General features: G+C 45.1%; 1 protein-coding gene and 1 non-coding gene across 2 annotated transcripts in view; both read right to left on the reverse strand.

Annotated features, from left to right (window-relative positions):
- Positions 1-1,376: 1,376 nt before the first annotated feature.
- Positions 1,377-24,560, reverse strand: part of N4BP1 (NEDD4 binding protein 1) — a 47,214-nt gene continuing 24,030 nt past the window's right edge. The window contains exons 2-7 of the mRNA XM_023636926.2: positions 21,501-23,194; positions 14,615-14,745; positions 12,398-12,494; positions 9,880-9,987; positions 8,022-8,129; positions 1,377-6,159 (exon numbers count right to left, since the gene is read on the reverse strand). Coding sequence (XP_023492694.2) covers positions 5,802-6,159; positions 8,022-8,129; positions 9,880-9,987; positions 12,398-12,494; positions 14,615-14,745; positions 21,501-23,194 — 2,496 coding nt within the window. The 3' untranslated portion in view covers positions 1,377-5,801. The remainder of the gene's footprint in view (positions 6,160-8,021; positions 8,130-9,879; positions 9,988-12,397; positions 12,495-14,614; positions 14,746-21,500; positions 23,195-24,560) is intronic.
- Positions 2,258-2,396, reverse strand: MIR9072 (microRNA mir-9072). The gene is given in 1 exon segment (NR_128095.1): positions 2,258-2,396. It is a non-coding gene; the product is annotated as a microRNA mir-9072 (primary transcript).

Below are 24,560 nucleotides of genomic sequence, written 5' to 3' on the forward strand. Positions count from 1 at the left end.
CGGGGAGAGCTGTGAGGGTCCAATGAAACAAAACTAGGCCTGAGCGCTCGGCGTCAGCCCCCGCATCAGCTTTCCCACGTGTCCTGTGCCAGGCAGTGCTCTGCCGCCTTCCCGCGGGTTCCCTCTGACGTCGGCATGGTGGGGGGGAGGCAGGGGGCTCTCCTGGGCGTCCTGCCTGTTAAAGGAGCAAGGCCCCCTCTAGGTCCCAGCTGGACTTCCCGGGCCCTGTTGAGGTCTGAGGAAGGTCTGGTCCGCACTCTCAGTGCGCCGGCAGGGACAGAGGAAAGCATTCAGCATCTAGAAGATGAGCTCTCAGACCCTGGAGCCAGAGAGAAGCAGGTGATCTGTGAGCACGCCACCCCGCAGGGCTGCTGGCAGAACCATGGGGACGAGTCACTGCTGGGCTCCGAGTCAGGCCCCATCCCAGGCGTTCCCGGGCGAGCCCATCCACTGCTCAGCACCCCAGAGCAGGCCTGCTTCGCAGGGGAGGAGATGGGAGGTTGCAGGGAGGTCTAACTCTAAGCGAACAGGCCTGGTCTCTGCCCAGCTGGGGACCTGAGCAAAGAACTCCTCAGGGAAGGCTTGGACATAGCCTCAGGAGGAAGTGGGGTGTGAGGAGGACAGCAGCAGGAGCAGCCTGCTGGAGGTGGGGCCGAGTGCTCCTCAGGCAGAGAGGAGAGGCTCACGTCACTCAGAACCCAGGGGCTTGTACACCATTTTCTCCCTGGGTGATCACTCCCAAAGTTCTGTTTGCACCCATCTCTGGGATCTTTCCAAAGGTACGATGAGCCGCCTCCATTTAACCTGCAAGTCTAAGGACAGTGATGCGTATTTTACTCAAGACTCTTGATTTTAAGGGACGTAAACCCGACTTGAACCAGCTTCGGCAGAAAGGGAAAGCGTTACAATAATGGGGCATCTCCACATCTGGGGAAGGGTATGAGTGCGTCAGGTTTCCATGACAACAGGGACTAGAATTCACGCCACCAGGAATCTCGCTGTCATGCTTCCACTTCTCCCTGACCAGAGACCGGCTTCCCCCAGGGGAGAAAATGGCCTCTAACAGAACTTGGCATGACATTCCTTAGCTCCCACCACTAGATGGGAAAATCCCAAGGGGCGGCTCTGATTGGCCTAGCTTAGGCCACATGTCTGCCCCTGGCCAACTTGTGGGCAGGAAACCAGAGCACACTGCTTGCTTGGCCTGTGTGTTGGAGCCTTAAGGAGAAGGGAAAATGGAGTGTGCAAGGCAGACATCCCATCTGAGGTCTACCACAGCAGAGGGGTAGATTCCTGGGCTCGACTGCTGAAAACTCGATTTCTGAAGGTCTCACTGGCTGCCAGATGCCGCAGTCAAGAAGGCACTGTCCTCCAGGTCAATTGAGCAGACATTTATTGAGCACCTACTAAGTGCAAGGCCAGTGCTAGGTGCCACGGGAAATACAGAGAGTGAACAAAGACGGTCCCTGCCCGCGAGGAGCTCACAGTCTAGAGAGGGAGGTCAGACAGTACAGTCAGCTGCAGGACTCCAGCCAGAGCAGCGAGTGCTGAAAGCGAGACACAGTGCTGTGGGGCCACAGAACAACAAGGGGTTGCTTCTGGTTGGAAGCCTTGGGCAAGGGTACAAAGAGGACTCAGGCGGGGCCTTTGAAGGGGAAGCCATTTGAGAGAAGGCATTTCCAGCAGGAAGAGGTCCAGGCAGAGGCAGGAGCCCACAGGTAGCTGAGGACGCGTGTGTGGCCACAGTGAGTGTGTGCAGGGCTGTACAAAGTGAGCAATCGAGCACGGCTGGGAGGTAGTCAGCCAAGGATGCTAAACTCAGGGAGGGCTGAACTTGGTGCTCTGGTCAAGAGCCACCAAAGACCACTGAACAGGAAGAGGGGTGACCAGAAATGTGTTTTTGGAAGATAAACCTGGCGGTGCTGTGGTGTCTGGGGCGGAGCGGGAAAGAACTGTGAGGTGGGCTGACGCCCGCAGGGAGGCCATGAGAGCACAACTGGTGGGCCATGACAAGAAAGGGACATGGGGGGTTAGGGGATCTCGTAGCAGGGTGCCTGGGAAAGGACAGCAAGGAACAGACGCAGGGTGACAGTCTGGGGAGTTCATCTGAGGATGTCCCAGGGCTTCCAGGTAGAGCGAAAAACACACTCCTGAAGGGCAGGGCCAGAGGTGGGACTAGAAGTCACTGAGAGAGGGGACAGCTGGAGTTAGGAGAGTGATGATCCCTAAGGGTGAGTGCAGTGCCTCAAAATGTGGTCCTGGGGCCACCTGACGGGAATCATCCGTGGAACTGTCTAAGCTGCAGATTTCCAGGCTTTACCTGGGGGGTAGCGCCCAGTAATCTGCATTTTAGTAAGCACCACCCTCCCCGCCAAGCGTGCCGCGGCTGGTCCAAAGTTTAAAAACACCTGTCGAGAAAAAGAAGGGTGTTAAGGACTGGCCTTGGGTAAAAGGAGAAAAATGAAGAACATTTAGGAGAGACAGAAATCTCAGAAAATAGAGAAAATGAGGTCAACTCGGTCAAATGCCATGGTCATTGAGTAGGGACACTAAGATTAAAGATGGAGAAAAGGCCTCTGAATTCGGCAATGACATGTCCCCGATAACTTCGTCTAGACTATTTCCACATGGTGCAGTGGGCTCCAAGTTTACGAACTGGGAGGTGATGAGTGGGAAGGTGAGGGAAAGGGGCAACGGACAGAGGTGATTCTTAGGGGAAATGAGGTCACTTTATTTTAACCTAAAGGATCCGAAGTAAGTGGGGAATAATGGGGAGGTAGATAATGAAGAGATGGAGGGTGTCAAACTGCAGTTGGGAGATGAGAGGAGATAGCCCAGAGGCACAGGAGGGAAGGCCAGGCGAGAAGACGGAAGTGTTGGCGGAGAGGTGGAAGTGGGAAGGGATTCTCAAAGGAAGGCCCCATCTCAGAGGTGTGTGGGAAGCAGGCTGGGATCTGAGGGGAGAATGGTGCCAAGTCCCATCTTCAGTGGGCCCAGAGCCTGGGGCCATTTCCCACGGTTGGGGGAAGGGGCAGAGGACTTGGGGCGTGGGGTGGCGACTGCTAAGAGAAGCACGGAGAACATGGGTTTCTATGTGTGCATCATATTTCACAAGTGCCACAAGTCCAAGTAAGCAAGAAGCCACCCCTTTTCTTACTGACCAAAAGCTGCAGCAGGCCTGAGTCCCCGGCCACACCGCCAAGCCCCAGCTAAGCCTGCCAGACAATGCTGACCCGCCATCCAGGGTGGCTGAGATGCCCTCTTACTGTTTTCCTAGCTGGCAGCCTTGTAGAGTCTCAAACATGGGCTACTTGACAGAAAGGTCAAACACATCTGTCTTCTCCCAGAGGAGGCAGCCTAGGGCCTGGGGAAGAAGGAGGCTGGGAGTCACTCAGCAGCACCCGCTCGTTCTTTAACCCTGGACGACCTGAGCACCAGACCGCAGACTACTGAACAAAGGTGGCATCCTGTGCCCTGTCACCTACTTGACAAGGATGCCATGAAATACAGGATGCAGAGCCACTACACGTGGAAGCCTGAAGGAGCTAGGAAACGAGGAAGCGTGTTGCTGACACGCCCAAGGGGGGTTCGGAACCTACCACGGCAGGCAGACTATCTAGAAACATTTATGCAGCATCAACACTGAGCCTAGTGTGAAGGGAGGCTGAGGACAAGTGATGACAGCTTTTTTTTAATGGTTTGAAAACTGAGTTTTTGAATATTAAATTTAACTAAACTTGATGGATGTCAGAAAGAACTATGAATTACGTTTCATGTTATAATTTATCAAGGTAAGCAATTAATGCTTTTCTGTACTCCTCCCACCTTAGTCTTCCACATCCTTCCTTCCCAGCCCTGCGGCAGAGGAAAGGGGCAGGCAGCCCTCAGAAACAACAGAACACAGAGGTTTACAAAATTCAAAGGGCAAGTCACTTCCAGAGAAAAATCCTGACCCCCAGGCCTAACCAGCTCCATGTGGCATGAGGGGAGGCTCAGCCTCTGTCCAGGAAGACGCGTGGCAAAGCCGCGGCAATCAAGGTGCCCTCCTGGTCCTTGTCTGAGACAGAGGAGAAATACTGGATTGGCAAGGCTGCTAGACCAAACCCTGACCCAGAAATTTAGAGTCACCGCGAGGCAGCCCCAGGCCTCACAGGTCTGCTGTGCTTTTAGAGACCACCAGTTTGGAAGCTGAGGGGGCTGTGACTGAAGTCACTTCTTGGCCCTCCTCAAGTCTTCGACCTCTACGGCCACAAGCTGAGTGACTCAGGCAACTTGCCCCAAAGCAACAGCTGACAACTAGTTCCACATTGGGATGCATCTTAAAGGGATCCAAGATGAAAACATGACTAAAGGACAAGTCTAGCCACCTGGAGGACTCAGGCTTCATCACGTGACGGATGTAGGGATCGAATATGCCTGGAGGGAGCATCCCAGGGGCCACCCAGCTCTGCTTGTGGCCAAGAAAGCCCGTCACCACGAAGAACAAATCAGCATGGCGTCCTGAGAAGCTGTTCCTGGGGGTCAGGAGACACAGGCCACAGGGCAGATGCGAGACTGACCGGGAGCAGCCTGGGGAGAGAACAGGTACAAGATACAGAGCCCTTTGGAGGTCCAGAGAACAGTGAAGATGCCAACAATTAATTACCCAGGAAAAGAACTTCAGGGACACGGAGCGTGGGCAACACTGAAAACACAATACTAAGATGTCAATGCTGAGGAGGACGCACAGGCAGGGGGCTGGGAGGGCACCGCAGAGACAGACACAGGAAAAACAAATACAGGGGCTCGGGGCCCCCACAGAAGCTACTAACGCTATTTATTGGGCCATTCTTGAGAACAGAAAGCCACTTTTTGGCAAAGTTGCACAAACTTCACATGGGGAGTCTTCCAGGTTGTGGACACGAAATCACCATAATAACGGAGCTCTTCAATAAACTTCCTCACACTCCACTATTATCTTCAGAGGTTACGACGTGACTTCTAGAGTCAGGTCAGGTATGCGCGGCTTCGGCCTGGTGAGTGTGTCAGAGCACTGGACGAGGAGTCCGGCCCCTGCCTGGCCGCTCCACAGCTGTGGACTTGGGCATGTCCAGACAGCGAGCACCCTGACCCTCCGTTCCTCTTCTGTAGGGTGGGAACGGAAGCAGGGCTGGACTACATGGGCTCTAAAGTTTCTTTTAGCCCTGATACTCTGTGAGTCGAAGTTGGCCCTGGTCACCAAGAATGACTAGCACAAGGTGCCATCTAGCGCCACAACTCGTCCACTTCTACAAATGGCTCAAAGACCCACAGGAGCAGAACCCACACCTGCCAACGCTAAATCCAGGGTCAAGGGCAGAGGAGGCTGGGAGGGGTGGGCACACCTCATGTTAGTGGACGCGACATGGTCATCTCAAGAAAATATACTTTAAGAGGTCTTGCTTTCACTAAGAAAGCAACTCTTTTTTTATTTAGAAAGGCTAGTCATATCCATTTGTCAATATTTTCAGCTTTAAGGAAAATAGTTTAAAAAACATAAAAATGTAAATACACTCAAGAGTAACTGCTATTAAACAGTTCTGAACAGGCAGAAAATGTAGACTTTCCTTTTACAGAAAATGTTAAATCTGTAATAGCAGCATAATTTATATATAGAAAAAAGCTGGTTTTGAAAACCCAGATTTTTTATACACAAAACACCTGTTCGTTTTTCCTCTATATACTACAACAGTATTTCCGCTGGGAAATGGATTTCTTCACATTATGTCACCTCCTGCTGCCGTGTGCAGACATGAGCCCTGGGCGCCGGCCCCCGACGGCCTTCAATCCAGCACCAGGGCAGAGAGCGCGTTCAGGTCTTTCATGTAGGGATGGGCCGCCAGGATCTGGTCGATCTTCAGTCTCTGCTCCGAGTCGGGGAAGATCTTCAGGAGAGCTTCCCTCAGCTCGTGGGTTTCCGCAGGAGACCTCTGTGCCGGCACGGGCAGATTCTGCTGGAGACCGGCAAGGCTGGACAGAAGTGGGAAGCGGGGCTGCTGGGGAAGCCAGTGGCTGGGTGGTGTGCCCTGAATCCGGGCCGGAGGCTGGTGGCTGGTGCCGGCTGCCTGGGCACCAGGCGCTCGGAAGCTGGGGTCAAACACGCCCACATTTGGCAGGGCGTTGAGTAGGGGCTGCATGTCTCTGTGAACAGAAATGAGTCCTGGTGAGTTGGGTTATAAATGAAAAGGGAAACCTTTTTAAAATATCTGCTGCTAATTCAAGGCTCAAGACACTGTTTCCTGGCCTCTGAAGGCACGATATAAGACTACAGTGAAGGTAGGGATGGCAGCTGCCTACAGGGGACCAGGGGGACGCCATTGACAGCGTCTCCAGACTGGTGCTGACAGGGAGTGACAGCTCTTCACGGACTATTCCACCCCCTACCGTGAGCTCTGCTGCTATGAGCACTGATCCCAGCCAGCTGTTTGGTTCTAACCCAGGGTATGCCAGAATCACCTGGGAGCTTTCAAAAGCTATGGATAACAGGGTCCTACTCTTTAGGAGATTCTGATTCTATGTGGACCCCTGGTTGACAGGGCTTAGAAAAAGGGAACCCTTTTGAGCAGACAGGCAGCCCCCACCGATTCACATGTCCCCCACAAAGTCTGGGTAAGGCAGTGGCACCCACAGCTTGTATGCACATGGGTGTGAGTGTGTGTCTAGGGCATCTGTAGCATGAAAGAGCTTCCTACTGGACTCTGGCTTGCACCTGAGAACGGGGCTGGCTGAACACCTCCCAACTTCCAAAGCCCAACAAACTCCAAAAGTCAGTCCCTCTGTGAGGAGGGTTACTATTAACTTCTTAATCAATTAGTTAACACCTTTGTAAAGAACCATTAGATGAGCAGGCAGGACTACCTTGCTGCCAGGCTGCTTAAGGAGCCGGCGAACTCTCCTGCCATTAAGTCTGACCCACGGGCCTTGATACTTGCACACAGGCCTCAGGTCCTCAAGCTTAGCAGAAGACTTGCAAGCTAAGATGTTTGGGAGAAAAATGAGACATACTGACATCCAGCAGGTGTTAAAGATAGTTGCCATTCTCTCGGTGTAGGTAGAGAAGCAGGATCTTTGGGAACTAAGTTCTCATCTGTGTAGTAAACCCCAAAGGCCCAAAAGAGAAACAATTCACAAGACCAGGGAGCTGAAGTGGTGCAGGTCTCCTCTGCAGAAGATACCTCCATGTGAAGCCCACTCACCGTCCCCAGAATCCAAACCTAGAACCCCCAACGGACCCCCCTTATAAATGGAAAAGATCAACTATCAAGTCTCACTGCCTTAAAAAGCTGGAGGCGCTGTGCATCTTCCTCTCAGTTTAGACTCAGCACACCCCTGGGCAAACATCTGCTGGAAATGCACATAAGTACAACTTAATTTTAAAAGAGGAAAAGTCTGCACTGGTCACATGACCTGCCAGCTAGGCAGACGGGACACTCGGGACAGCAAGGTCCATTACCAGAGAATTCTGAAAACAGAAACAGCCACCAGCAAAGTGTCTTTAAAAAAACAAAAAATCCAAACTACAACAAAAAAACCCCTAAACTATCAAATTAATTTGAGATAAATATGCAATTCTGGCTTCTCCATTCAGGGGCGGTAGAAAGTAATAGCCAGTTCCTCAGGCAGAGATTCCTGAACAGCAAATAAATTAAGATAAGAATAACATACTCAAAGCAGATGACTTCGGAAGATGGACATAAAAAGATATTCATACACAGCACGAGCCTGAGAGGCATTCCCCAGTAAGTGGCCACCAGCAGACTCTGCTTTGTCTTTTTAGACCTACAGAAAGTCTGGCTCCCCATCCTCTCCTAGGATTAAAACCAAAGGACCACAAATGAAGATCTGGTCTTTGGGGTGTTTGTGTGATTAGCAGCACTAAATCCAAAGCTTTTTAAAAAAATAAAATGCCATTTTTAGTCTTCAGAGATAGCACTTGCACTAAAGCACTGAGAACTTAACTGAAACAAACTTGTAAATACAAGACAATCTGAAAAAGGAAATACCTAGGGAAGACTTCCTTCCGAAGAAATTCTTCTAATCGAGGTCCACTTCTTCCCAGAGGATCATCAGGAACCATAAATATGTCCCCCACAAAGGTATACTGCAGCAACCTACAACACAGAGAGCAATCACAACGCCGGAGAGAACGGAGGAGAAGTCCACACAATTCCAGCACAGCACTGCCTGTAAATGACAAGACTGCTGAACTGGCCAAAGGGGAAACCATTTTAACTTGTCTTTTGAGCACAAACACAATAGAGTAAGAGACTTTTATTGGTTGGCTCTCACAGTTCTCATCAAGACTTTTAGACTTTTATCTGGGTTTAGGAAGCAGCTTCTTCTCCTAATACAACTTTCGATACGTGTAGCTTTGAAAAACAAGATTCAAAGACTGTCAGCCTAGGACACAACAGGTGCTCACTAAAGGTTTAGTTTTTAAATAAATGTGTCCATAGGCAAACCCACTGAAGATTCCTTTAAAAAAGATAATATGCTATATGAAGCAGGGAAATCTGAGGTCAGGTGAGCACGATTCGTCAAGTCTGGGGAAAATGAGAGAGGGGGAAAAAAAAGAAAAAAAGAAAAAGTCCAAGTGCCTGTGTTGTTGTCCAGATCTCGGTTTCTGCCTTGTTTTGTGAATTCTGAAAACAATGGGTTGCTACATGAACTTGAATCTTGACTGCATTTAAACCTTCCATGTGTACAGATGAGTGTCCAATAAACACTGACAATGAGCCCAGGGCAAAGGGCCAACAGAAACATGTCCTAGAAGATTAATGGCTTGTTAACTGTGTTCAGAAGGTCAGAGACCAACTCTCAGCTCAGCTATCAACAGCGGCTTTTAACAGCATACGGGTCAAAAGCACATGGTAATGAACTCTCCCTTGGGCATTTACTGCAAAGAATCATTTTCTAAAATCCTCTAATGACTTAGTAAAATATAAATATCAGACAAGGGGCAACAGAGAGAAATATCTAGTCATGCTAGTTATAAACTAGTTATACTAGTTACATACAGCCTTGAGGTATGCTCACTTATGTTTTAGATTTGTGGCACATATGACTCCTCCCTGGCACCTCCGCAGATTACTGCTTTTGGTTTTAAGTAACGGGTCAGATGATGCTTGTTAACAAGCAGCCCTGGAAGTCGTCGTGTTCACTGATTTTAAGGCAGTTAGACACACTCAGAGTTTCATTACAAATAAAACCTTACAGTGGTGAATGCTAAACTCTTGACTTTACTCTGTTATTTTGAATGATATTCAAACATGTTTTCAATATAGATGATTAAACTATGATGGTATAATGCTCAAGAAAGGCACGGGATGTAAGACGCAGAAATACCTTTGCCCCTCCCGAGAAGTGAAAACCCAATCACCGTACTGATTTTGGTCCTATCCTCTTACTGGAATCACGGCTGTCATTTTTTTTTTTTATTAACCTAACCTTCATATGTCATAGTTGAGTAAAGTAGGGAGGCCTGATGATCCACCAAAGTCTCCATCAGCATCAGGGCAAGGCCAAGTTAGGAGGCCATTTCTGCTCCATTACTCAGTTAATAGAGTTCACTGTGCCACAAAGAGGTGCCTCCTGCCTCCTGCCAGGGAACACTGACCTCTCAGAAGACACCTGTGGGCATCACAGTACACCCACATGTCACCTGCTGGCTTTGCTGCTTTGTGCTGGGTCCCCCTGCTTACCTGAAGGGGCCAGCCATCCTGCAGACGGGGAGCACAGTCTTATGGTACTTTGGCCCCTATATTGCTTCCAAGGTCAACAAAACAAACAAGTGCAAACAAAACCAGAAAATAGACAACAACAACAAACATTTTTGACCAAAGACAAAGAAGAGAACACTACCTTTTTGTAATAATTTCTCTCCAAGAGACCGACTCGGTCACAAATTCTCTGAAGTTATCATTTGTTACAATTATGCCACCAGTTTTGTCCGCCAAGTGCAGTAGAAACCTACGGCGATGGGAGAGAGGTTGAGACGGGAGAGCAGGCAGCCCTGGCTCACAGGAAACAAAAGGGTCGCCTCTCCACGGAAAGAGCACTCAAGAATTTAACCGAGGCCCGCAGGCAGAAACGTTAAGCCCCTGTCAACTGAAGATCAATCTGAAAAGTTGAATATTTCTGAAATTACTAGTATGATTATAGATGAAAGTCTGGTTTTCATACGACCTATACTCTTTTTTCAATGATCTCAACCATAATTTATACATTTTTCTGGAGAAGCTGCATGATCAATAGTGGGGCTGAGATAACGCATGAGGATAGAGCATAGGATGAATGAGAGTGGCCAGCCTGTGGGACCTGCTCAATTTCCGTTGCTAAGCGACAGGACTCGGGTCTAAGACGAGCTGCTGGGCACAGTGAGCCCTGCCAGGCTCTTTGTAATTCACAGGTTCACATTTTCTGCTCTGCCTTAAGAACTCACATCTAGAACTGTCATTCTGTTTAGCCCAAGTTCTCGATTCACTCCAATCCAAGTTATGAAAAGAAATGTGGTGACAAAAAAGGGTAAGAATTAAATATCAAGAATTCTATTTCACTGCTGAAGGTTATTCACGTTCAAACCCTCTTAATGAGAAATTTGTGAGGATAACGTGAATTTTATCCCACAGGATGACCACATTTGTCTAAGGCAATGTCGACAAAGATGATAAAACAATAAATTAAGAGAATCACTGGAGTTAAAGATGCAAACAACTACGTTTACTAGTAGTGAGTACTTAAGGGGATTAAAAAAACAAGCCCCATTAGTTTCAGAGATCCTAAGAAACCTTGGAAAGTAAATATAATTTAGCACTTTGGATTTATTAATATTTTACAAATTATTTCTAACTGGCATAAACTTTAAGTAGTGATGTCTACCCAGAGGTATTAACAAAAATAGGTAGTAAGGCTTCAGAGTGCATGCACTAGTCAGGACACATATTCATGTCTGCTAACAACTCAGCCATATAAATTAGGCAAAAGCTTAGTCTGCATACTTGTGTGTGCATTCACATTCTGCTGATACGAGAATGAAGCCAGAGTGTCAGAGGATCTGAAGGAGCCTCATGAACCCAGAGGCCCAGTCTGCCTATCCACCTGAGCACGCCCGGGTCCCCACCCAGAGCTGGAGCAAGAGGGTCCCCTCCCCCCGAGTCTCCAGCGCCTTCTCACGCAGGCCCTGCCCCAGCGTGCTGTTCTCCCTTCCTCTCGCTGTTCTTTCAAGTCACCTCTGATTCTCCCCATCTGATCTGGTCTCTCACACCAGCCTGGTGACGGGCAAGGGCCTGTCAATGAGAAGGCCCTTGGCACTTTTCACTGAAAGAATGTCTGCTGTCATCACAAGTCCCCTGCCCCTGAAAGCCCCTCTTTTCATCTCTCACCCATCCATCATTCACTAGCTTGGGTTAGAAGCTAAGCATTGTCTTCAGTGTCAGGGAGCATTGTGGTGGAACACTGAGGCAAAACCACCAGGGTGCTGTAAGTTTCACAGGCCAGAATAAAACCAAGAGGGTGAACGCAGGAGAGCGAAGGACAAGCGGCCACCACTTAGGTTCTCAGATACTTACTTGTAGGCTCACTACTACTGACTTCATCCCACAAGAGGAGGGCTGAAAATTAGTTTTAATGCCACTGGTCATGCTTGGAACCTTCTCTTATTCAACCACAGCAAAACTACCCTCTATTACTTATTTGTGTGCCTTCTCCCCTAGATCAAAACTCCTTAGGGCAGGAAGTGTGCCTGAATCACCTGTGTTCCCAGAGCCTGGCTCTACGCCCTGCACTTGTTTGGCGCTCAGTAAAGGTTTTAGTAAAAAATTTAAAAGGTACAGATTAAAGCTTGTTGTCTCAGATGCACTAGCACCTGCTTTCTGAGCAACATGCCAACCTAAGAAATACAGCTTATTCCTATCACACCAAGGTCAGCTGAGACCATCTTCTATTATGCGGAAGAAATACTGAGAGCTCAGGCATCACAATGACAGACTAGGTCACTGGCCAAAAGTAATCAGGAGGAGACAGACAGTGTTTGAAAACCACTCTTGGGGCTGCCACGCTAAGACAAGACAAACATTACTCTCAGAATGCACCAAAAAACTACAACTCAATATCTGCTTTTACTTATAGATTCTCAGTCGTTTTAATTAAAAACAAACAAAAAGGTTCTAACTCAACAGGTTTTTTGCTAATTTCTCTAAACCCATACAGCAAAGTCTTGAGTGTACAACCTTAATGACCATAAATATTCAAATCTAAACCCTTGAATCAAGAGAGTCCTTTAAGAGCGTGGGTCCAGATGCATGAAGAACTGTCCAGAGGAGGGGGAGTCGGCTCCTCACCACCCCATACCCACCTCAGAAAGGAAAACAGCCTTTCATACCTGTCGTCATGAGAAGCAATTCTTTCTCCAAAGACCATCCGTGCAGGAGTTAAAGATAATATTCCGAGCTCCTGGAGCTGGGTTAAGAAGTGCTGTTCTGTTCATGGAAAAAGTCGAATACACATTCAGAAAAAGGCTATCTTCCCAGATGTTTAAATAAATGAAAGTACCCCCAAATGTCTCACTTGGAGAGTTGCGAGAAATCTTTTTTTTATTGACTCAAGAAGACTCAGTTTTACAAACTCACTGGGAAGGGAAAAAAAAAAATCAAGCAAGAGATATACGAGGTAAAGGCAATGTAAAAACTGACTTTAGCTATGTTTTTTTTTTTTTTTTTTGAGGAAGATTAGCCCTGAGCTAACATCTACTGCCAATCCTCCTCTTTTTGCTGAGGAAGGCTGGCCCTGAGCTAACATCCGTGCCCATCTTCCTCTACTTTATATGTGGGACGCCTACCACAGCATGGCTTTTGCCAAGCGGTGCCGTGTCCACACCCGGGATCCGAACCGGCAAACCCAGGCGGCCCAGAAGAGGAATGTGCGAACTTAACCGGTGAGCCACCTGGCTGGCCCCTAGCTACTTTTCAAATGTAAAAAAGTTCAGCTCATTTGCTTCTTAAATTAAGACGAGTAAACCATAACCCTATATTTAATGAATGCTATTAAGAACTTTTTCACAGCCGCCTCACAAGCAGTAGAAGACAAAGAAAGTAACGACAAGACTCCCTGAGGGAGGTGGGGGGAGCAGGGAAGAGTGCCAGGAGGGGGCAGCCGGTGGCGCAGTGGTTAAGTGCGCACGTTCCACTTTGGTGGCCCCGGGGCTCGCCAGTTCAGATCCCGGGTGCGGACATGGCACCGCTTGGCAAGCCATGCTGTGGTAGGCGTCCCACATATAAAGTAGAGGAAGATGGGCACGGATGTTAGCTCAGGGCCAGCCTTCCTCAGCAAAAAGAGGAGGATTGGCAGCAGTCAGCTCAGGGCTAATCTTCCTCAAAAAAAAAAAAATAAATAAAAGAGTGACAGAAGTGGACACGGTGGGAGGGACAACCTGCTCTGCCCCAATCCCAAGAAAGGCTTGCTTGGTCCGTATTCCAAGGGTCCATTAAAATCTCCCTCTGGCTGGCGTCCTCTCAACCTCTCTGAGTTATCTGACAAATAGTTACTGATTTTCATGGGGGTGGGTTGTGACAGCGGAGAAAGGAGGGCCAAAGCCATATTTTAGTGGCCACCAGTAATGGCCACATTTAGCCACCAGTAATGGGCAAAGAAAGTGCTAAAAGCTCAGGGTTTGAGATTCCCACACCTGCATTCCCTCCAATGGCAGTCAACACTGACTTCAGCTGAAACACCCACACACGCTGTCTTCTTGTCCTGGGAATGCACAATGCGTACGGCTGACAAGACCCTTTCGGAATCCCATTACAAAAATAGCTACAAAGGGAGCGGACCTGCCTCATTCCTTAGGTGCCTTTGTAGGACAAGTATGCTCACCCACGAGGGAAGCTGGGATCCTTGGGAAATGTGTGGTTTTACCATTTCCACCTCAGCAGTAACTAAGTTTACTTCCTGTTTAACGTGTTAGGCGAGCCCTGTCCTGCCTCTTCCTTCCCCCAGTCTAGCCGTCATTTCCAGGTGCTCTGACCTGAGAAGCTGCCTGGCACAGCCCTTCACTGGTCTTCCTACTATGACCTAAGAAACAAACTACCTTAAGTTTCTCTGGAATAGTTAGTGGTTCAGAGTAAGTTCAAACCTTATGTGTGTGGCCTGCGGGTCAGCCATACAGTACAATACAATTAACAGAAATAATTTAAATTAAGCTATTAAACAAAACAGACTGTGAAAAACACATTCTATTTGAGGGTTCCAAATTTATCAACGGATCATTTTCAAAAATACTATTAAAAGAGGCAGAAACTCAGCGTAGGAAAAGACATATTTAATCCACTTTTTAGAAAGTCAAAGAAAATTTTTGTGATATATAATGAACTCTAATATAACTTTCTATATGAACAGTTAACTTTCCAACCTTCTCCCAACTATTTCTTATGCTGTAAAACTCTCTTCAATTGATGTTTTTTACTGGGTGCAACGGATTTATAATTTTCTTTTTAAAGCTGCTGCCTATGACACATGGCTCTATTCTAAGTAGTGTGAGTTCAATTATAAGCCAACTCATTAAATGTCTAATTAGAAATCTGGGGAAAACAGTTTGTCTCACCTGTGACATTAGGATCACGCCTTGTTCTCCACTGGGGGACAAATACAGTGATGTTTCTGTTGCCAAGTTTCCAAAAATACTCAACTGCAATTGCAATTCCACGACAAGAAAAGAACTTTTTCAGACCGTGGCTATAAGGAAATAAATAAAATTTATTTCAGTTTAAAACATGTTAAGTTTCACCAGGAAAAGGTGAAATCCATATATAACAAAAACAACTAGAACAAAATTCCGTTAATACTTTTACATTTTTTGGCATTAAGTTGCATGGTCTGCTGTTTGAGATAGAGCCCATTATAATGACGTGATTCTTAATAGCTTTACGACTTTTCTTGTATTTTGTTTAGTTGATTTAATTGAGTGTGCTGTGTGGCAGAAGACAGTTTGAGCTTCATGGTAATACTTGTTTATTACACTTTTTATTCTTGCTTTTTTAGACAAAGAGTCCTTTCTAAAGAGTCCTGCCTAGTCATTGGCCTCTAAGAATCTTCTGTAAATTTTATTAAGAACTTGGTTGTTGAAGCAGAAGTAGCTATTTATCCTGTGACACGGTCTTCAACACAACGTCCACAGGCTGCGGAGGCCTCCAGCCCCAGGAGAGCTCCAGCCCCTTTCTGGGGAAATGAGAAAGCTACTCAGTTTACAGCTTCCCGGAAACAAGTGAAGGGCCAGACTCAAATGAAACTAACTGGGCGCTGCGGCAAGTGCTTTTGTTGAAGGAAGCGGAGAGGAGGGATAAAAAGTAACCAAACAAGGAGCTGTATAGAACATGAGTCAGTATACTTTCTGTAAAGGGCCAGACAGGCTTTCTAGGCCATATGGTCTCTGCGACATCACTTCACTCTGCCAACTGGAAAGGAAAGAGTGGGGCTGTAGTCCGTATTTATAAAAACAGGTGGTGGCCAGATTTGGCCCAGAGTCAGCAACCCCTAGAATGGAGGATGCCCCCTATCCAACGCTCTGGTAACAAATTTCAAAAGAAACACGAAAAAATATTTAAATTGTATTCTCCAGCAGTTAAGTGGAGGTTTCCCAAAAAAAAAGTGTTTTGTCAAAGTTGGAAATTTTGCAGCTAGTAAACCATTTGCCTACCCCTGAGTATTACAAAGAAAAAAAACTCAAACTCCCAAACTGTGATGCTATACCTTATGAGATTAGCATAACCCATCTTCACTGCTTCAATGATCACCTGTATTCCAATGACAGTAAATTCTACATCTTCAGTCCTGTCTTCTCTCCAAGTCAAAACCACGTGGTGGATATTTCCTTCACTTGAAAGTCCCGCCACCTCTGGCACAATGAGCCCCAAAGTCAACCCCAGGCTCTCCTAATTGCAACCCACTGCACACATGCCAGTTAGACTGACCCTGAATGCACAAGGCCTTGGATCCTGCTCAGGGACTTCAACAGCACTACCATTCTGGATAAACCCAGTCCCTGGCTTCCAGGTCCCCTGCACACGTGACTAATCAGAAGAGATCTGGCCAAAGCGAACCTTCCACTTTCACCACCATGCATCATGACTCTCTTGGTTTTGGCCAGGTCTTGCCGTCTCATTCTCCCTGGGCTCTGCCCTTTTCTTAGGCTGGTTTCTTTGCGTGCACTCTCTTACACAGGCCCCCACCCCACCTCCTTCCTCAGATGCCTTTAGAGCTCAATTCCAGTCCCTCTTCTATGAAGCTATCTCTTGACACAGGCCCTTAATCACCTCCTCTTCTTCCTTTGACCCGCTACCCTGTACTCTGCACCAGAATCACAGACCTTGGGAGACAGAATGGACTTGGATTCCTGCTGGAGATAAAAAGAAACACCTGACGAGAGACACCAACTTGCCCAGGCTGTCCTGCCGGAGGGCGGATGACCTGGGATTTGACTAAGGCTTCCTCATTCCGGGGCCAGTGCCCTTTTGACTACCCCACAGTGGTACTGTCCCGAGCTCAATCCATGTTCTCATGAAGGAGGAATGGACATGCAGCAAACATCTACGGTCCGGAAGAGCAGCTCAGAAACGCCTCCTTTTGGAAGCTGAGGCCCACTCTCTTCTCAGTGAGCCATAAATGGGGCTGCAGAGGCATCAGCTGTACCCCAGAAAACATACGCAAGTAAACAAACCCATTCTGGAGGAAACAGTTCAGTAGTGGTTTACGTAAAAACATTCAAATACGGCAAGAATGCAGCAATATGACATTTGTTAGTGGAAAAAAGGCTGGGGGTAGTTTTTGTAGACGGGGTCTTTTTTTAATGTTTAAAAAGAATATATCATTCTAATTAATTGTCCTTAACAGCAAGGACAAGCCTAGAGTTAATGTCAACGATAGCCCAAACATAAAAATCCAAAAATACAACAGTCTGCTGGTTCTTAGGAAAACTAAAGGATTTTTATATTAAGTATGTTAAGTCCTGAGAACAACCCTTGAGAGAAATGCACTAAAAAAGCTTGTAAAGTGCCTCCTTAGCTTATCCTCGGATACAAAGTGTACTAACTCTTTATCCTCTTTTCCCTAGCGGCTTCATTGACGGCAAAAGTAGAAACTGAGTGGAAGTGGGGTACCCAGGTCCACTCTCCTGGGTCACTGAGGAAAAAGCAGGGAAACGCAAGTACATGAAATTCTGCTGCCCTGGACCCCTTACAAGTTAGAGGGGAAGAAACGGAGTTTCTAGAAACATTAGCTCTAAAAGAATTTCCAGAGTGTTACCCTCAGTGATAAGACCAGATCACTTCTGATACCCCAAAAAATCGCTAGAGCTGTTGTGGGAATAAAACCAGCAGTTCAAAATTCTGGAGGAGAACATAGAGATTTACCCAGAAAACAAAGCTACAGAAAAAAATCAAATGGAGCCAAATTATCGTCCTCAAAATAACAGGGTCCTCGACCCTTCCTACTTCAACTCCCACAGCCTGACCAGGCAGAAATGTGCCGAATCATCACTGTATCCAAGCTTCTCAGCAATCAAACCAGAGCAGCTCGCTGACAGGTAAACCCACCCAGCTGTCCATCCGGATTCAGGAAAATGCATATACATACAATGACACCTCTCTACTTCTAAGAGGGCAAGCGCTCCAAAGGCAGAATGAACAGACATTGGGCCTGAGAGGCCAGGTGTGCAGGCCCTCAAAGGAGATTTAAACTCTTGTTTCCATATAATTGCAGACAAGTTCTATCAACTGGTTGTTTTCCATATTGTAGCAGGCAGCCAAACCAGAGAGGAGATGGGCAACAGACACCTGATACAAACTCATGGCAGTCAGAGACCCAGACAGGGCAGTGCGGGGAAATAGTGAAAAACCCTTCTGAGTACCCAGGAGAGGGTAATTTCCTTCTATTGCTTCCACTTAATAAAAATAGCCATGGAACCCTGATACAGAAAGACGAGCATGAAAAATGGTTAAAACACAAAGTTCTAGCAAGTGAAGGGGCAAACCTCATCTGCATGGAAAATTATCTACCCAGATAAGTCAGGTGCTCTTATGCTGAAGTTTCAGACTGACAGAGCCCAAGTGTTATCTGACCAACACTGTGATGTCTAGCCATACGCCGCAAACAATTTCCATTTACTCATCATTTGACTCATTCATGGTGACAAAAGGGAAAAACCACGTAGAGATATGCATACTCAGCAGCATTAGGTAGGGTATCTTAGAATTTCTCACGGTGTGTCTGTACGAACTGCAGACATCTCGCTGGATAGGCAAATAAACAAAGGCTCTGAGAAACCCAGGGGTGGGGGGGCCTGCGCTATTTTAGGGTGAGGTTCAAACCAACAAATTGCTTAAGAACTCAAATATCCTTTTTAACTACTTCCCAAGATAGTTGGGTCAAATGAGTGAGGTTTACTCAGCAGTGCTTAAGTAACTCAAGACCTAAGGATCTGACATTGCCCTGCCTGAAAACTCCAAGCTCAACCTCTGTGGGAGGAGGCAGGGTGTACGATGGCTCGGGAGAGAGAGATTATGGGCCCAAACCTCCTATTCCTGTAATCTTGGACAAGATTTTTAAAACCGTTTCATGTTATGTAAATTATAGATAATTTTCACCACACAAAATTGGTGTAGAGATTATGTTTTAAAAGTTACAGCAGTTGACACGTAACAGGTTTTTCGGCTTTAAGATTCCAAATATTTGTTGAATTAAATATATGGCCTCAGTTAAAATTTAAATTGATCACTGGAATAGTAATTGGAATAGCAAGTTATAAATGAGTGGTGAAAAGTCCTTAAAAAAATCCTAATCTTTCCTAAGTCTTTAATTCATTCATTCATCCTACACACCGTTACTGAGTGCCCGCCCTATGCCAGGCACCATGGAGCTCGGCATAGCTCAGCGAACAGAACAGACACGGAATTTATCATCTATAATTCGAGTTTAACATTGAAGCAACTGATTTAGAATAAGAGTAAATTTTTCCCCAACTTTTAAAAAAATTTGAGGTGAAATTCACATAACTTAAGATAACAATTTTAAAGTGAACAATTCAGTGGCGTTTAGTACATTCACGATGTTGTGCAACCAGCACCCATATCTTGTTCCAGAACATTTCCACCACTCCAAAAGGAAAACCTAGACTCATTAAGCAGTTTCTCCCCCGAATAAGAGTTAATTTTAATTACTGCTATTTTCAGATCAATCTACATCAAATTAAGTATAAGTCTGTCTTCTTAGGATAACATATCCTTTGTAAAAGTGTTGCTTTTAACCCGAGGTATCTGTGAATTCAACGAAAACTGAAATCCTCCTCAAATAATGTTTTCAAAAAAATTAATGACTGTGGTTTCCCTCAGTGCATTAACTAATTCAGTGGTTTTCACGAGACAGTACTACAGCGGAGGGGCGAGGAAATATGTGGTGTTGCCACGACGACTGGGGGAGGGCATTATGGGCAAAGTGGGAGGGACAAGACATGCAGAACATCCCTTCAGGCTCAGCCAGCACGGCTCAAAGTTCCAACGGGCCCCTCTGAGGGAGACACTAGAACCTCCCTTCAGGGTCAGCCAGCACCGCTCAAAGTTCCAACAGGGCCCTCTGAGGGAGACACTAGCTAATACTCCAAAAAGGCTTTATGAAAGTGGCATTAACACTGTTCATTCTATGCTAATTTGCATTTCTTTTCTTTGAAAACCAATTTCGGAAATCTTTCCACATATAGAAAAATGAAAAAGGATTAATATTACTCACAATCTTGACCTAAATTTTATGTCATCAGCTGGCTCAAGAAACCGTAACAATGAGGAACTGGTGCTGGCCTTGGACTACGGGTGACTGAAAATGCACATTACACTTTTACTTAGATAATGCTATGCAGCTGTGGGCCATTTGCTGGGTTTCCCCCAAAAGAAATGCCAAAAAACAAAGTGAAAATGACAATAAACAGTATTATTTAGAAATGAAGACAAGTATATTATATATTTCTACTGCCTGTCTTCAAACTTTAACATGTGAAATGCTGGCTTTTTCTTTTTCTTTCTTTCTTTCTTTTTCGACAACAAAGCACAGCATCAATAATTCATTCAAAAAATAAAAACCAAAGAATCCTTACATTTTTAAAAATAGATACTAAAATATTTATAGATGAAATATCTGAGATTTCCTCCAAAATAATATGGATGAAAGGCAATAGGTGGGGGCACAGGTGAAACAACGTTTGAAATGATGAAACAAGACTAGCCGGGAGTTGATACCTACTGAATTGGGTAAAGGGCACACGGGAATCCCAAAAAAATCCAACGTGGGATTCATTATATTATCTTCTTATGTATCTGTTTGAAAATTCTAATTAAAAAAGTTAAAACAAAAAATAAATATATAATAAACATATTTCAATAACAAAACTTATTTTTCAATCTCATCAAGTACTCCTAGAAAATCGGGGCATGAACTGATCTTTTAGAATTCCCAGGAAAGAAGCCACATAAATATTCAGCAATTCAGGAAAGTATGTCAACTTCTTCATTCCATGTCCAGGTGCCCCTTTCCTTGAACAGCAGCTGCTTAAAACACTAGACCTTGAAGACTTCAACACCAACAGAGTAACTGACTTTGAAAGCTGGAGGGACGCTTTACCTAGCAGCTGTGGAAACGGCATGATACAGACATCCTCTAGGACAGGGCAAGAGGCAAGAGATTGCACCAAGTGGAACAGCAGGAAGAAACCTGTCCAAGGTCAAACAGCTGGTCCACAGCGGGGCGGAGACTCTGACCTGGTCCCCACTCTTCCCAGCCACTATATTAAACTACCCCTCAGAGAAGAAACCCAATCTGATACCAGAGGTATCAAATCAGAATCCTAAGAGGGATCTAAGACAGGCTAAATAGAAATGTTCATTTACCTCTTTTTACTAAAAACAAACAGACAAACTTCAACTGAGAGCAGAGGCCCATAAAGAAGCTCAAGCTGATGAGTCTTCTTAGGAAGGAAATTACTATAAATCTATCAACAAAAGTATCAACAGAAGTACATCACACCGATTATCACTGCACACTACTGGCTAGAGACCTGGCATATTGTAGCATAAAAAGACAGAAAAATCTCTCTTTTGCCTTAAGCTCTATCCTTGTATTCAGAAACTAATGATATTCATGGTATTAAGAACTTAATGACTTAAAGGTCTCTATACTGCTTATTACTGGGCAATGCAATGTGAAAAGACAAATTTTCTACCATCTCTTGCCCTCAGAAATAGAGGTTCAGCAGGGTGAAGTAAAGTTTACAACTCCAGAAGATGGAATAACAAAACTTCTCCAACGAGCCGTTTTTTCTTTTTTTCAGGTAAGGCTACAGGTCAACTAGACAGATGCATAGGATGGTTCCAATAAAATGCATGTAATTCTGAGACATTGCTTAGAGCCCTATTTAAAACGATAATATAATCTGCAGACAGCGGACTTACGTAATTGCAACATTGCTCCCATCTATAACAATGTGCTTCAAATCCGTTCTCCCCGGTTCATTTTTTAACTCCAGCTTGTAGGGTACCTTCAGAGTATCGCGAAACCTTTGAACCCCTGTAACTGAGGAATCAATATGATCAGAAGGTCCTGCCAACCTTGCATCAGTAACTGAAGGTAAGAGCTGGGGCAGCGGCATCGGTGGAGAGAGGGGTGGACAATTCGGTTTAGACTGAGGAGAGCTACAATATCCCGAACGGTTTTCATAGGCAGACTTCACATTATTTGGAAGCAAAGGTTCTGCTTGATGCTGTAAACCATTTTCAGGAAAAACTGGAATTCTGGGCTGATGGCTTGAAGCTCCTCTTGAAACAAAACTGACAACTTCTTTGGGACTAGAAGGGGCAACAGAGGGTGAAGGGCCATCAGTTTCAAGGTCTATGTTACACACGTAGTTCTGATTTGAACTCCAGATTTCTTCTTTCTGTTCTATTGGCACTGTTCTCAAAGTATTAATTTTGCAATTTGAGGTACATGGTTTTGATTCTACTTTGAACGGTAACTGAGCAAATTTTCCTACCATGTTTGGCTGTGTGTGTGTATGTGTCTTCTTTGGAGTGGAATCTGCTGTAAGCTCCTTTATGCTGCTACAACCACCTTTATTTTTGGGTTTGTTGGTCTCTGGATACACAGTACCAGGTGAAAACTCTCTATCTTCTTGGAATCTTTTATTTTCTTTTTCAATTTCCTCTAAGAGCAATAATGGCTCTGTGGATGGCCCATATTCCCTAATGACCTTTTCAACAATTTCTTGAGAATAGCCCATGGTTTTAAAAAAGTTTACGAGGATGTTGTATTCCATTTCCTCAGTAGTGTCTTTTATATCTGGACTTAAATTTTCAGGATCAGTAGAAGAATCAGATACGTCAATGATTACACTTCCAGGTACTGTCTTACCATGATGAAAAACCTCCCCCTCCTGAACATTTTCCAAAGAAAATTGTTTCTTGGTATGCCTTTCTTCAGAATCAGAGAATCTCCTTTTGTGACATACTCTGTCTTTGGAAAGTGCCTCTTCATCTGGGGTTAGACCATTTATTGGAACAAAACGTACATCTTGTGAACTAGAAAAGATGGTATCCATTTGTTTCGTAAGCTCAGAAACAGGAGTCCCAGCTTTATTTCTTGCATCTTCCTGCAAAACAATTTCATCTCTGGAAACATTCAGCCCTGTGGCGGCATTCTGTGTAAACTCTGTTTGTTTAGAATCTCTAATTTCAAGAACATCATCATCTCCTCTTTCAAATAGATTCTCCTCACCTTGTGTGAGTGTCAAAAGTTCTTTTTTCAAGGAAGTGGGCAAAATCAACAAGTCCATTGTATATTTATCTGCACGAGCTTCAACAAATTGTTTAAATTCCCTTTTCACCTCTGATTCTTTCTGACTGTTGGGTAAGTTCTCATTATTCTCAAAGAGCTTTACAAACTGCTGAATGTGACTCCTAGCCATCACCACAGCTTCGGCACTGCCTCTGATGCCGAGAAGACCAATGTCCAGAATGCAGAGATCGGCACAGGTGTCCTGAATCAAGCTCTTCAGAAACAGGCTCTGCGCCCCAACAAAAATGCAGTGCATGGCCTTGGGGTAACATTCTCTTTCTTCTAGTTCAGGTTCACAGACTCCTTTAATATATTCCTGTAAAGACAAGAAATTAGATCAATTTACAAAAGCTCTTTACAGCATATGTTGCACCTGTAATTACAAATGTCAAGTTGTACAAAAATCAAAAGCATGCTAATAACTTCGGGGAAAAATGCCATGTTTTAAATAAAAGATTTAAAATAACAGATATAAGTTGCTGAGTCGTTTTCAGAGGAATAGAAAACTTTGCATTTAAGTCTAAAAGGCAGGTATTTGTAACTTTCAACAGTGTATCTTGCAATGTGATCTTACTGGTTTGCCCAGCTGCACAGTAGATAATGACAAAACTGGATTTATTTACATCTATAAAGAACAAACATCTTTGCTTGCTACCAGTCATTTATTATTACTATGACATTATTAAGATAATCAAGTTGAACAATTTACTCCAGGACAAACTTTGACTTTTGCTTCGCTACTATTGCCCTTAGTTTCAAATAAAACAAACTGATTTCTTGAAGGCATTTAAAAATAAGATCTAACAAAAAAATTTTCTCCAGCTGGCTGGAACAATGCATACCCTATATAGTTTTACGTCTCTTTTCTAAGAAAGACCAGACTGTTTACACGGAGATCTAAATATAAAGAATCAGAGAATGGTGGACAGTATTGCCATTCTCAGATGTAAAGCTAGGGTTTCTAGTAAAATTTGGTATCGAAGGCCTGAATGAGGTAAGAAGGGGAACTGGGTTCTTTAGCAATTAGGTTGCTAGTGGAGGCAGACATGTGAATCGAGCAAACACGTGGAGCATACTTGTTGTTGATGACTTGGGCAGTGGAGTCAGTTCCTAGGCTCAAATGCCCACCATACAACTGGTGACCCTGCTCAAGTTCCTCACCCCCAATCCCAATTTCTTCAACTGTAAAACAGAGGCAAGGGTAGGGCAATTTCAGGTATTTTGAGGGAATTCAATGATATAATGAATGTAAAGTTCTGACAACACTGTCTTGCACATAATGAGTGTTCACTAAATAATAACACTGTTATTTAAATCACTAGTGAAAATTTTCTGAATAGATATTTCTAAGAAATGGGCCCGGCAATACCTGATCTATACTTAAAACTAAAATTAAAATGGCACTACCAAAAATGGTGGTATTTAAAAGTTCAACGTGTGCAGCGCCAGTCACAATGAGGCTTTGCAATCTTGCACCTACTTCATACTTGCTACTATAACAGCCACACATCTTCAGTGAGAATTTATACACAAACGTGTACACATTCCTTGTTTACATATTCAGAACTAGAAAATCCCTGAGTAGATGAAACACCAGAATATGAGGAAAACGTCACAAAGGAAAAGCTTGACCTAAGCAGTACGATGCTCAGTCATGAGTTCTTTGTTTCTTATGTCTTTTT

The sequence above is a fragment of the Equus caballus genome, chromosome 3 (genome assembly GCF_041296265.1).
Source record: "Equus caballus isolate H_3958 breed thoroughbred chromosome 3, TB-T2T, whole genome shotgun sequence".
NCBI classification, from domain to species: domain Eukaryota; kingdom Metazoa; phylum Chordata; class Mammalia; order Perissodactyla; family Equidae; genus Equus; species Equus caballus.